This window comes from Anser anser, assembly GCF_964211835.1.
Source record: "Anser anser genome assembly, chromosome: 3".
NCBI lineage: Eukaryota > Metazoa > Chordata > Aves > Anseriformes > Anatidae > Anser > Anser anser.
Window position 1 is genome coordinate 40,436,154 of NC_139722.1, and position 12,211 is coordinate 40,448,364.

General features: G+C 37.5%; 1 protein-coding gene across 2 annotated transcripts in view; it reads right to left on the minus strand.

Moving 5' to 3' along the window:
• The window catches only part of MDN1 (midasin AAA ATPase 1), a 98,717-nt gene that overhangs the window by 56,709 nt on the left and 29,797 nt on the right, over positions 1-12,211 (minus strand). For both annotated transcript variants that reach the window (XM_083831500.1, XM_083831499.1), the window contains exons 24-38: positions 11,787-11,965; positions 11,221-11,429; positions 10,562-10,708; positions 9,627-9,768; positions 9,344-9,478; positions 9,126-9,264; positions 8,136-8,274; positions 7,912-8,042; positions 6,213-6,357; positions 5,046-5,175; positions 4,255-4,488; positions 3,312-3,509; positions 1,700-1,908; positions 1,045-1,167; positions 83-280 (exon numbers count right to left, since the gene is read on the minus strand). In XM_083831500.1, the coding sequence (XP_083687626.1) occupies positions 83-280; positions 1,045-1,167; positions 1,700-1,908; positions 3,312-3,509; positions 4,255-4,488; positions 5,046-5,175; positions 6,213-6,357; positions 7,912-8,042; positions 8,136-8,274; positions 9,126-9,264; positions 9,344-9,478; positions 9,627-9,768; positions 10,562-10,708; positions 11,221-11,429; positions 11,787-11,965 (2,458 nt within the window). The remainder of the gene's footprint in view (positions 1-82; positions 281-1,044; positions 1,168-1,699; positions 1,909-3,311; positions 3,510-4,254; positions 4,489-5,045; positions 5,176-6,212; positions 6,358-7,911; positions 8,043-8,135; positions 8,275-9,125; positions 9,265-9,343; positions 9,479-9,626; positions 9,769-10,561; positions 10,709-11,220; positions 11,430-11,786; positions 11,966-12,211) is intronic.

Here is a 12,211-nt window from a genome sequence, read left to right on the forward strand (position 1 = left end):
CAAGAACACGCAGTGTGTTGATACAGCCAGAAAACTACAAGACAAGTTCATGGTATAGTTTGAATCTAACAAATAAGCTTGCCTGAGTAAATCTATTAAGAAAGGACTTGGGCAGACCCTTTCTTCCACCTCCTTGTCTGTATGGATTCTGGCATCCAAAAATCTTAGTCTTCTTGTGCTGTACATGAAAATTCATTCCCAATTCGGGAACATAAATCTCTGCTCTGTGGTCAAAGCACGCATTTAGCCCCTCTAATACAGACTGAGAAGCCAGATTCAGCTGAGGAAAGAAATAAAGATACAATATTAATGCTCTACAAAACACTTTCTCATAATCTCTAGACAACAGGCTGGGATACACTGAACATAAAATTAAATTTCCTTTAAATTTCATGGTTGTTTAGTATTCTTTACAACAGGAGAAGAAGGTAAGCAAACATTTAAAAATTTGAGATTTTACACTTGGCAATAATTAAAATGCACACTGCACTAGAAAGCATTAGGCACATGAAACCTACGGTGGCAGCACAGTTAACACTGCCAAAATGAATCTCTTCTTGATATCAATCAGTACCCAACACAGTGTATTAATCCCAGCAAAAGGCCTTCTATTTCAGTGAAGTTACAGTCATGGAAGAGTGCATGTCCCAGAACTTGTGTTGATTACTTCCTGCCCTTCCTCCTCCCCTCCCAAAGAAAAGTATCAAAAGCGTTGGCTTTCTGCAGTAATTTAGGCTGAGATTCAACCCTCATCCTGCTGTCTAAAAGTCAGAGGTCCAGTTAAAGCTGATCTTCTGCACTTCCTCTGTGGGGGGCCTATGGATAGAGGGACTCCTAGAGGGAGATTCATCATCTTAAGTGTAAAGATCACCTCCAACCAGGCACAAGACATAAATAATTAAAATCCAGCAAAATTAATTTCAGACACCAACCCTCACAGGTATTTGGGGGTCCTACATGCCAGAATATATCCTACATGCCAAAATCAAGACTTTTGCTCTTCTGGAATATTCCATTTTATTTGTGCCCAACACTTTAAATTACCTCATCTAACACAATCCAGTGTCCAGCCTTTAATGCTGCTAGTAGTGGTCCATCTCGCCAGGCAAACTCTCCTCCCCTCCCACCTTCAACAGGCAAGTCTGTCCCAAACAAGTCTGTCACATCCTTTGGAAGTTAAGAATGGCAAAAGAAAAAATTACAAAACTGCAAAGAAGTTCAAAACCAACCATTGTTATCTTTACCTCACATTTTATCCCTCTGCTTTAAATATTGCTTAAGTACTAAAAAAGGAATAAATAATTAATAAATAAAAGCAGTAATTGCAAGATGCTAAGAGTTACTATGTTTAACGACAGAAAATTGAATTGGAACAACAAAAAACCCTACAAATAGAAAAAAAAAGCACCTTAAAGCTGCTTTCAAGTAACTTTGCACAAGCCAAGCAAAACATAGGAGGCAAAGATACACACACATTCACGAGCAAGGAACACAAAAATTTGGGAGTTAGCATTCACTCGTGTAAGCTCAATGTTCTTTCTCGTTTCCCCCTTCCCCTTTACTCCTTTGACCATGAAGAAAACACTGCCATTTCAGACTCAGTGCCACAGTTGAAAGAACCGTGCTTTTTAGGTAAAAAAAAAAAAACAAACCTCCCCCACCATAAACACTAAGTTACAAAGATAGTATTTTATTCTACCGTCTGCTCAGACAGGTTGATTCGAACAAGACAGTTTCCTGAGGCCTTTGCCAGGGCAGCTACTAGACTGGTCTTGCCCACACCTGGTGACCCTTCCAACAAAATAGGTTTGTTAAGCTGTAGGGCTCTCAACAGTCTCTGTGCATTCACTGCTGTAGTCCCAGCATTTAGAGCATAATCCGTAATGCCATTCCTCTGATGAACAGGGCCTAAAACAAAGGAAAAGAAAACGAGAAACAATTAAGCCAGAGTATTTATACTGCTGACAATGTGCTTCTGAAAGCAATCACTCTGCCTGTTAACTGCTGATCTCATTACAGCAAGCAATGGAGATCAAGCTTGTAAATTATTCTCGAAGATGAGGCACATATATTTTCTATTTGACCCACAGCTGTGACTGTGGGACTACATGCCCATATCCACTTGTTTATGTGGTACTTTTCAAAAAAAAAAAAAAACACTAAGATTTTATTACTGAAAAATTCTGTGCTTGCACTTCAGACACCATGAATCTAAAAATGAAAAGCAGCTTTTGAAAAATTGGCACTGAAGGATACAATTCAGACATGTTATAAAGCAGCATATTAATCTGTTCAATATACTGCCAGTTCTGTGAAAGAGTACTTTAGTTAAAGTGTGCTGCTAGGCACATCTTTTCTTCCATGTTATTAGGACATATGATGAGAGAGTACTGAGCTTCTCATCTGTCAAATTCCAACCAGTATAATGCACTTGGACACCACTCCCCAAATTCTGTAATACAGCATTGCTCAGGTTATAAATGATATTAATCACCAAACTTATCTTATAGATCTTTAAACCTGTTTAGTATGAAAGAGAACCTTCCTTTTCTGATCCCTAGTGATCCAGAGGAAACTAAAAAATTTACAAACAGCATTATCTTGTACAATTTTATAAATGACTAACACAATCCATAGTATCAAAGCGTTCAATGATGAATGACAAATGTAGCACTGGCAACACACTACATAGCTCAGTATTACCAGAAATTAGACAGGTGAACTAGAAAGTTGACAGCTGAATCTCTACCACTTTCTGGTCCCGTCACTGTGTTTTACGAGTGGAAACCAGTATTTGGATAGTTCTTCTTGTGTTAATTTGACACATGAGAAACTGAAATGCAGAGATTAAGTAACTTTGGAAAAATCACAGCAAATCTTTGAGAGGATATAGCAAGGCAGGACATCGGAGTTCTGGTTAGAATTGTACCTTGGAACCCTGCTTCCCGTGCATTACACAAGGCCCACAGTGAGCTGTAGCTTTAGCTGAAGTTAGTGGATGTTCTGACCATGCAAAGTGATAGAAAACTACAGCTCAGAAGTAAAGATGCCACATTACACCAAAAAAAACAAGTCTACTAAAACTAGGCTACTAACTAGTCATCTTAAGAGGTCAAAGAAAGCAATTAACAGACATCTTAACTGCAATTAACACACTTGGAGTCACAAAAGCCATTTTCCTAAACTTTAGAAGAAACTACCAACTGTGCTATAACAGTTTAGGCATCCTACTTAGATCTAGTTAGTAACAGAACTATAAGGATTAAAAAAAAGCACAGAATACATGTCCACCCACTCCCACAGTCTCTTGCCTCTTGGAATAAAAAATGGGTCGATTCCCATGAAGTCGTCCATCCACACAAACTCCTTCTCCTTTGTTCTGTCATAAATCTTTAGTTCATTCTTCTGATAACCGGTCAGCTCAAGGAATTGACTCATTTTCTCACATAAGAATGTCAGGCATTTTTCACGAGCTAATAAAGCCGTATCAGCTGAGCAGGATGTTGTACCTGTAATTAAGAAAGTTAAGTGTTCTTCAGAACCATAACTAGGCATATTCATCTAATGACTAACGAGACTGAATTCTTTCAGATACTCATTTTGCACAGAACTCTGTTTCGGGTACATATTTGGTGCTAGTACTGAAAGCACCAGTAAGCAAAAGCACTGTAACAGAGAAATTGTTCTATGAGCAACAGCAGTAAAGACATTTTATTTCAAAAAGTCTTTCTTCTGCCATCACTATCATCCTGATCTCTTGTCATAATTCCCAAAAACTTCTTTCCCTGCATTTCTTGTGGCATTTCACTTTTCCTTCCTCTTCCTCTCTCTCCTATTTACCAGCTGGGCCAGTGGCAAACATACAGGGATGAGTTCTGAGCTATGCCCATGATACTGGCTAGTAGGACCGTGCTAGCCTCTGGGCTGGGGGAGTGAGAATAACACATGGTCGTGCAGTTAAATACTGTATCACAATATATCAGTTCAGAAGACTTGTTAAAAAAACATATGCTTCCTTTATTTGTGTGCTTGCCTTTGAAATATTATTACTACCTGCAATTTACTTAAGCTTGCTGTATTATACAAACTCACTACTGAAACAGAAAATAACAGGACGTTGTCAAATGGAAATGAAAATGTCTACCATAAGTGTCCCATGCTACCCAAAAAGCATTTTGTCTGCATTCCACTCATACATATCAATACAAATAACTTCCAATTTTTTCGCTATCAAAATAACACTGAAAGACATACCTGATCCTATTCCATCAATGTACACCAAACACGCAGCATGGACAAAGGACATCATTGGTGAAATATAAAGAAGACTATGTTCATTGGCAGAATCCAATTCTTCACCTTTTGCCATGACATTCATAAAATTAACCCATGATAAGATGTCTCGCACGCTGAGAATACACTGGCGACCAAACTCTTGATTAGTCAGCCATTCAACGAAGTCCATCATAAGCTCTGCTATGTCTGCCCCTGAAAAAAAAGTCACAAATTAATGCAATTATCAAAAGAATTTTACTAGTCAAATCTACTATGTTGTCATATAATAAGCATCGGTATAGTGTACGTACAACTGTAATGCATGAATGTGGGTAGGTACTCTATTCCCTAACAGGCATGATAACCTAATAGCAAATTTATGCCTGTGCTATGTGACAGACCCTTTTAAATTCAAGTACAAAGACAGAGTCCAGCGAATATTAACAGTGAAGCTGCTGGCAGAAAACAAAATGCTAGTTCTTTCAATACCTTACATTGGAACTAAGATTTGGCACCGAGGGGCTGGAGATAATTCAGCTACCTAGTTGGTGAATTAAATAAATACTGTCTTGATCTTACTTCTGGCTAGTCACACAATATACGCTATGAAGGAAGCGCAGAGCCCATAATATTTTGTAACTGTCCCCAGAGAGAAATGTACTTTCAATAACAGGTACGCATCAGTGTAAATTCTGAGGAAAGTTTAACAGCAGTAAATAACTTTTTTTTTCTTAATAATGTTTGAAGTTGAACACACAAGAAATACCTACCTTGACGCTTTATTCCAGTCAGAGACAATCCTGGATGAAGATTGTGTTTTACAATCTGTATCAAATCATCACGCCCATTGCTTTGTGGACACCATATTTCCGTAAACCTATTGCGCAATGCAGGAGAAAGCTGCAAACAAGAAGAACTACATAGCAATTCCTTTCACACTACATCCCATTTGACAGGGCCACTTTTTAGATAAAAATTTTGAAAGCGTGTGAATTTTAAAATTTCTAGTAGTGGCATCAATGCAGGATCAGCTGATAAATGAGAAAATTCAAAAGAATATGGAAAAAAACCAAGCTGGTTTGCAAGCACTAAAGCTCCATTTCATTCCAGGTTGCGATGCATCAAACAATGGCTATGTAATCTCTCTTGTCCCTTTGCTTACAGGAGTAAACTATCATATGGAAATTTACCTTCAATTACAACTCCTTTCTGTAATTCCTTTTACTCTGCCTGAATTAGTGAAGCAAAATACATTAGCAATGCAGAAATAAATCCGTTTTAAATATTTGTTTTATAAGGAATTGTTTTGTACTGTAGAAACAACCCTAATAGACTGCCCATCCTCTTTTAAGTAAAATAAAGGTCATTTCTTAGTCCTAGGTCACAGTATCCCTTAAAGGTGTTTTTGTTGTTTTGTTGTTGTTTTTAAACCTGGCTTCTAAATGACTTAAAGCAGAACTTCAGAAACTGATTTTTTTCCCCACTTACTGAGAAAGGTCTTCAGGGATAATTCATATTCACTGAAAATGAAAAGATGACTTCTAGCTGACTCTTTCTGAGAAGTGTTAAAGAGAATAATCTGTTATGCAACTTCACACTACTTGAGACTCATGTTAGAGCTAGATTTGCTTGCTTTATGAGCCACATTTCTTGTACTTGCAATATTCTGATACCAAGCCTACCTAGGGTATTTAGAAGCCTTAGGTGTTCTTCGACATTCTGCTCAGTATTGACTCACTATTGTAAAAATAATAGTACACAGAAGTGGTGGAGAACAGATGTATCCTAATCCTCCTTTAGAGCAATGAGGCAGACTCCAACCAGAAAGCACTGAATGCCAGAACTGGGATAATGCATTTTTATATTGCACCTCTATCACTAAACAGTTAATATGACCAGAAGATGTATATTATACTTCCAGTTGCTTTGACATTCACCTCTTTTTTCCCAAAGTCACCTCCCGGGTTCATGGTCGCAAAGATACGAAATTTCTTTCCTGCAACCAACAGTTCTACTTCGTTATCCTCATCATCTTGACCACCTTTTTCAGCAAGTACCAATGTCTTCTCAGCTTCAAGAACACTAAAGGGGAGGTTAAAAAAAAATCAATTTAAATTTTTTCATACTTCATTTGAAATTACTTAAGAATGAAAGTCACACGAATTGGCCAGATTAAACATCCATTGGCCCAGAAATCGTTTTTTTTTTTTAAAAAAAACACCAATATAATGTTTGTTTTTCCTAATTGCAAACTTTTCTTTCAGTCAAAAGGAAACTCTACCCAACTTTGTTGATAAGGTTCAGCTGAAGTGATTCCTCAAATAGACTTATCTAATAATGTATATAACTCACAGCTCTCCAGTTTACAAAAACTATGGTAAAATGCATATTCACAGGAGCAGATGAAGAAATCTGCACAATGATCTAGATCTCCCTATGCTGAATCTGTTTTGACTGTGATAGTAACTAGCAAGTCATCTCCTTGTCCTTATCGCAACCCACAAGCTTTTTTCATCATATCTTCTCCTTGTTTGGTTGAGGAGGTGGAGTAAGAGTGTGGCTGTGTGGTGCTTGGTTACCTACTGCTGTTAAACCACAACATAAAGTTAAGTGAACTTTATGAAGGAAGGGTAACTGCAATGATACAATGGAAAAAAGAAAAAAAAAGAAAAAGAAAAAAGCTTGTAACAGAGTTTGGATATGGTGGAGGAAACAGCTGCTAATCATCTCAACATAAAGGATAATGGACAAAGACCAAAAATGAAAGATACTTCTGCAAACACTCAACTGGGTATTTTAAGACTTGTTAGAATTAAGTAGAAAGAAAGCTAGATTCTCCTTCTAGTATTTGAGAAGATCCATCATTTTCAAGAACTGACAAGCTGAAAAAATATTGTAAAATAGGGATTTTGCTTGTAGTTTTATTTTCCAGCTTGCCTCATGTTGTGTACTGTTTTTAGATACTGTTCAAACTGTTTTAATTGAACTGTATTTTATGTTGTTAATTTCTTTATCTAGGGACATGAGCTATAGAATAACTATAGCCTCTCTGTATAGAGTAACTATAGCCTCTCATCATCTTATTTTTGTCCATATAACAAGTACAACAATTAGTGTGCAGATCAGTCTGTAGCAGCACCATAAAGCCAAACGAAAAGCAATGGCTTTCACTAACTAAAGCATTCAAAACAAACATAACCAGTACCAACACATTAAGCAAACCTACACATATCTGCTTTTCAATCAAAGTATCTTTTATTTTTCTAGGTAGATTAAGACTTCCAAGACTTCAGCAAGACAAGGCAGTTTCACCTTGTCTTACCTTGGTTATCTTTTACCTTAGTGATAATGTCTAACAACAAAAATTGTCTAAGAATTACTATGATAAAAACTAGCACATCTAACACATGGATGAAAATAAAAAACAAAGCAAACTGGCACAGAAGTTGAAAGATGAACAAGTCATTTGTCACTTGTGTCATTCTTCCTTTCAGCAAGAACTACATTATTAAGAGAGCAGTTCACCTGGGCCAAGAAACAAGTGTGCCTAAAAAGCTAGATTTACCGTGCTCAAGCTTGTATGATGCTTCATTGAGGATACTTAATACTAAGCACATTTAAGACACGCCAACATACCTGTTAAGTCTCTCTAGAACCGAATCATCAGCTAAAGAAATCTCATCAAGCAGAAAAAACCCTTCTTGTTTCATTGCTAAAACAAGAGGTCCATCACACCACTCAAACAGTCTAGAACTATCAGATTCCTCCTACGAAATGGAAAACAAAATGAAAAATCATTAATAATTGTTACTTTTTGCTTCCATGGCCACAAAACCAACTACTACTGATGTGAGACAAACCTGGTCATTTGACCTCTGTCTGACTGGTCGCAGGCCTCCCAGGAAGTCTGAAGTCTCCATGTGCAAATGGCAGTTCACTGAGTATAGCTTCTGATTTGTTAATGCTGCAAAGATCTGACAAATGGTAGTTTTACCACACCTGCAAAAAGTCATTTAGTTGAAAGGGCAAGAATAAAAATCAAAGCTCATTTTGGGCAGGATTCATACTTTCATTGAAGATCTACGAGGTAAAGGCCCTCAGCATGCAAATTTCCTTCTATGCCTTTCCTTGAGATAAACACATGGAAGGTGAGGCCATTATTGGCACAACTGCTGCTGACTTGCACAAGATGCATTTAATTAAAATTTAAATCAATATCTGCACTGATGGATTTCTACAGGCTCAAAAGCAAATTTATTCCAGCTTGCCCCTACGAACCAGTCCTAACATTTCAAGTGAACTGGAGATGCTACCTGTCTGGATCATGCCTAAATCTGAAGAAATAAACTGCTGAGTACCTAGAGTTCCCATTTTACATAAGATATTACTTTTCCCTTTTCCTGTGTTTTTCTTTCTTTCTCTCCCATAAAAATCTACTCTCCAAATTTAAAACGAGCAAATGAGCAGGCAGCACCTATTTTTATGACCTCCTTTAGAGCACACAGGAGTGGTGGAAAAGAAAAAAAACCATACCACACCTATATTCTCTCAACCCCTTAAAACATGCAACATGAATGTGCTCGCAAACAGTGAACTTTCAATTTTACTACCTTCTATATAATTTCTATGTAGTTATACACAATGAAGACAATCCTGTTAAAGACTTCGGCTGAAAGATGTGATTGCCACCCCGCAAAAAGAACTGTGGAAAACTGCACTTGCAATTCTACCATGACAGAGGCTTAAATATCCCAGATCAAAGAAGCACTGAAGCCTACTTAATCATTTTGTGTCTGAGTTGCTGTTGCTGCCGCCCTAACAAAAAACTACATCAAAAAAAGCAAGGTTACCCAGTGTCTCCCACGAGCAGTACTGGTTCACCAAACTCCAGGGCTCTTCCCACCAAAATGGCAAGTCTCCTCATCCCTTGAGTCCAGACAATGTGGTTAAAATCTCTGCCCATCACTGACATCTGTGTGGAGAATTTAGCTGCACAACACAAAGCAATCTGTCAGCTTCAGTCACATCTAGAGAACTACTGATACTTTTTTTTTTCTAGGAAACTCACCCAGTAGCTTTTTGACACTTTCCCCTGAGAAGAGAGACTCAGGATATATTTTTTTCTTGAAATGCTTTTCAAGGACTCTCTTTATAACATCCACCTCCTCTTGTTTCCTAACTCTGCCTGCCAGAAGCATAAAACCTATAAAACAGGGGAAGAGAAAAATCAATTACTACCAGGTTAATCAGCAACTATATATATATATATATATATATACACTTAATAATTGGGACTAGAAAGCAATTCTGCAGAGACACTTTAAAAAATTGAAGAAAGTAGCATAGCTCACCATCATTTGCTAAGTGCTGAAGCCAGTCATAATCCTTTTCCAGCTGTTCTGCCAATCTGTACCTTTCACCCCAACGGAACAGATCCCGCAAGGTAATGAACCCATGCTTCCCAGCAAAAACTGTTGAACCTCTGCGGTAAGACTGTCATAAGAACAAAACATGAGCCATTTTTTCAGGAACTTGTCTGACCACTTTAAGCAAGATTAATATGACATTCATTCAAACGAACTGTGTGCAAAAAAAAAATCCCAACTCACAGACCCAAACTACTTATATGTAGGCAATTTCATAGGTACTCAGGAACAAAATAATATAATTAAGTAAAAATAAGAAGAACACAGGTACATGGATTAAAACAAGATCCAAGCAAAAGATTAGGTTCTATACCAAAATGGATGTTAACACTTCTATGTTTTACTTTACTTCAATACAGAAAAATAAACTAAGAACACCCAGTCTAGAAAGCTACAGGAAAAGTGTCCTCTGATTTGTGCTGCTGCAATTGCTTTAAAATATGAGATAGTGTTAGCTAGCTACTAAGTTTTAAGTGTTTGTTAAACATAGGAGCATCAGAACACAGCCAAAATTATTGCTTAAAAATAGTACCAAATTTAGCGTGGCCCAAAAACTGCTACAAATCTATTATTACATTTTCCGCTCAGGCCAGAGAATGATTTTACACTTTAAATCACATGGCCTTCTGTTATTAATTTTCTTGTCACTGTTGTTGCTGCTAGCCTTCTCCCAAATCTGACATCACCTTCCTTATTTCTCTGTCCTAACCACTGAATTAATTACTTTAGTTGTGGGTTATCTTCACTCAATTGTGGTTTTGCATCTGCCAGTTCACAAGACCTCCCTCCAAAGGGTATCTCTACTACTTAGCACTGAAATATGTTTGCATGCCTTCTACAAAAAGAAGAAAGACTCTTACTTGCAGGTCTAACATGACTTTGACAAGCTTGCTGCAATAAGAAGGCGGCAAACTGCATCGCTTGTGCAGGATGGTTTCCAGTTCAGCGCTTGGCAGTTCATCAAAATGCAGTTCCACAAAACGATTTCTAAAGGCTCTAGACAAAACCTAAAATATGAGAAAATGTTATTGCTTGAACTTTTCCTTCAGTATTACTTATTTTATATGCCTCTTCCTATACATCCTAAGGAACATGGTTACCCCACAGTATGCAAATTAGCATACACACAAATGTAGGAAGAAAGCATAAGAGACAGTCTAAATGAGGACAAGAGCTTAAAAACAGACATCAGTAATCTAAGTCAAGTCTCTTCTCCAGCACTCTTGAACAAGAAATGCGGCATCAAATACAACAGACTTGAACTCCTCATTCAGTAAAGCACTCAAATCTCAGCTATTCAAAATGAATTAGATATTTAGTATCTGCAAAACAAGCATCTAACCCAAACAGAATCCAGTTGTACCAAAAGTCATTGCACAAATACCTCAACCCTCTCCCTCTTCAGAGTTTCATATTAATTCTGTACAATGCATCAGAAAGTTTTCACATTACTCTCCTATGTATGATAAGGACTCATTCCCTAGGGTTGGAGTTACTCAAAGGAAATGATCATACAGACCTTCCTGCCACCATAGAGACCTGGAGGATTCTGTGTAGCAAACAGCATGAAGCGAGGGGCAGCTTTGACAACTTCCTGAGTCTCGGTAATGAACAGCTCCCTGTTATCATCCAACAATCGGTTGAGAGCTTCCAGAACATCAGTGGGAGCCAAATTCAGTTCATCTAGTACAATCCAGTAACCCTTTCTCATTGCATCTATGAGGATGCCTTAGAGGGAACAGAAAGAGTTCTTGTTAAAATCTAACAAACTAAACCAAACAGAGCAAGCATTGAGACACTTTTAGCAATCAGTTTTCACTCAGTATAAATATTAATTCAGAGAGGAAAGCAACAGTATTGTTTAAGTTGTTGAATTATTTTCTTTATTACATGCAGTAGGTCAAGTAGCGATGAGACAAACGTGAACTCAAGAATTCACTGAAATTCACACGACTATCAATAGGCAAATACTAACTTTATGGAAGGTCTTCTCTCCATTTTGGTAAAACAGGCACATTAGGCAGAAAAGAAAGCAAGCAGTGAAGTAAGACATGAATTTGAAGTGAATGTAATATCCCCACTCACCTTCCTTAAACACCAACTTCCCAGAGGCATCTGATGTATAACAGCCAATATATTCCTGGATGTCGGTATGCTCATGATTGTTAATCCTTACACAATGGTTCCCAGTAGCAGCAGCCAACCAGCGAATTAAACTGGTTTTACCAACAGAGGTCTCTCCTTGAATCAGTACTGGATGAGTCCTAAAAGGTACAACCAAAACAGCAATTTAAAAGCATGAGTCATATCTTTCTCATATACAAGGTAACAGGTATTATTTGGAATTCAAAATTTCCACAGATCCTTTTGTACCAACATTACCAAGATATCATGATTTAACTCATTTTGAATTTCTAAGATCATATACTAAAATGGTAACATAAGTAACTTTACCCCCAAGTGCTAACTGCTACCCACAAAGTTTACTGTGAGGGCAGTGAGGCCCTGGC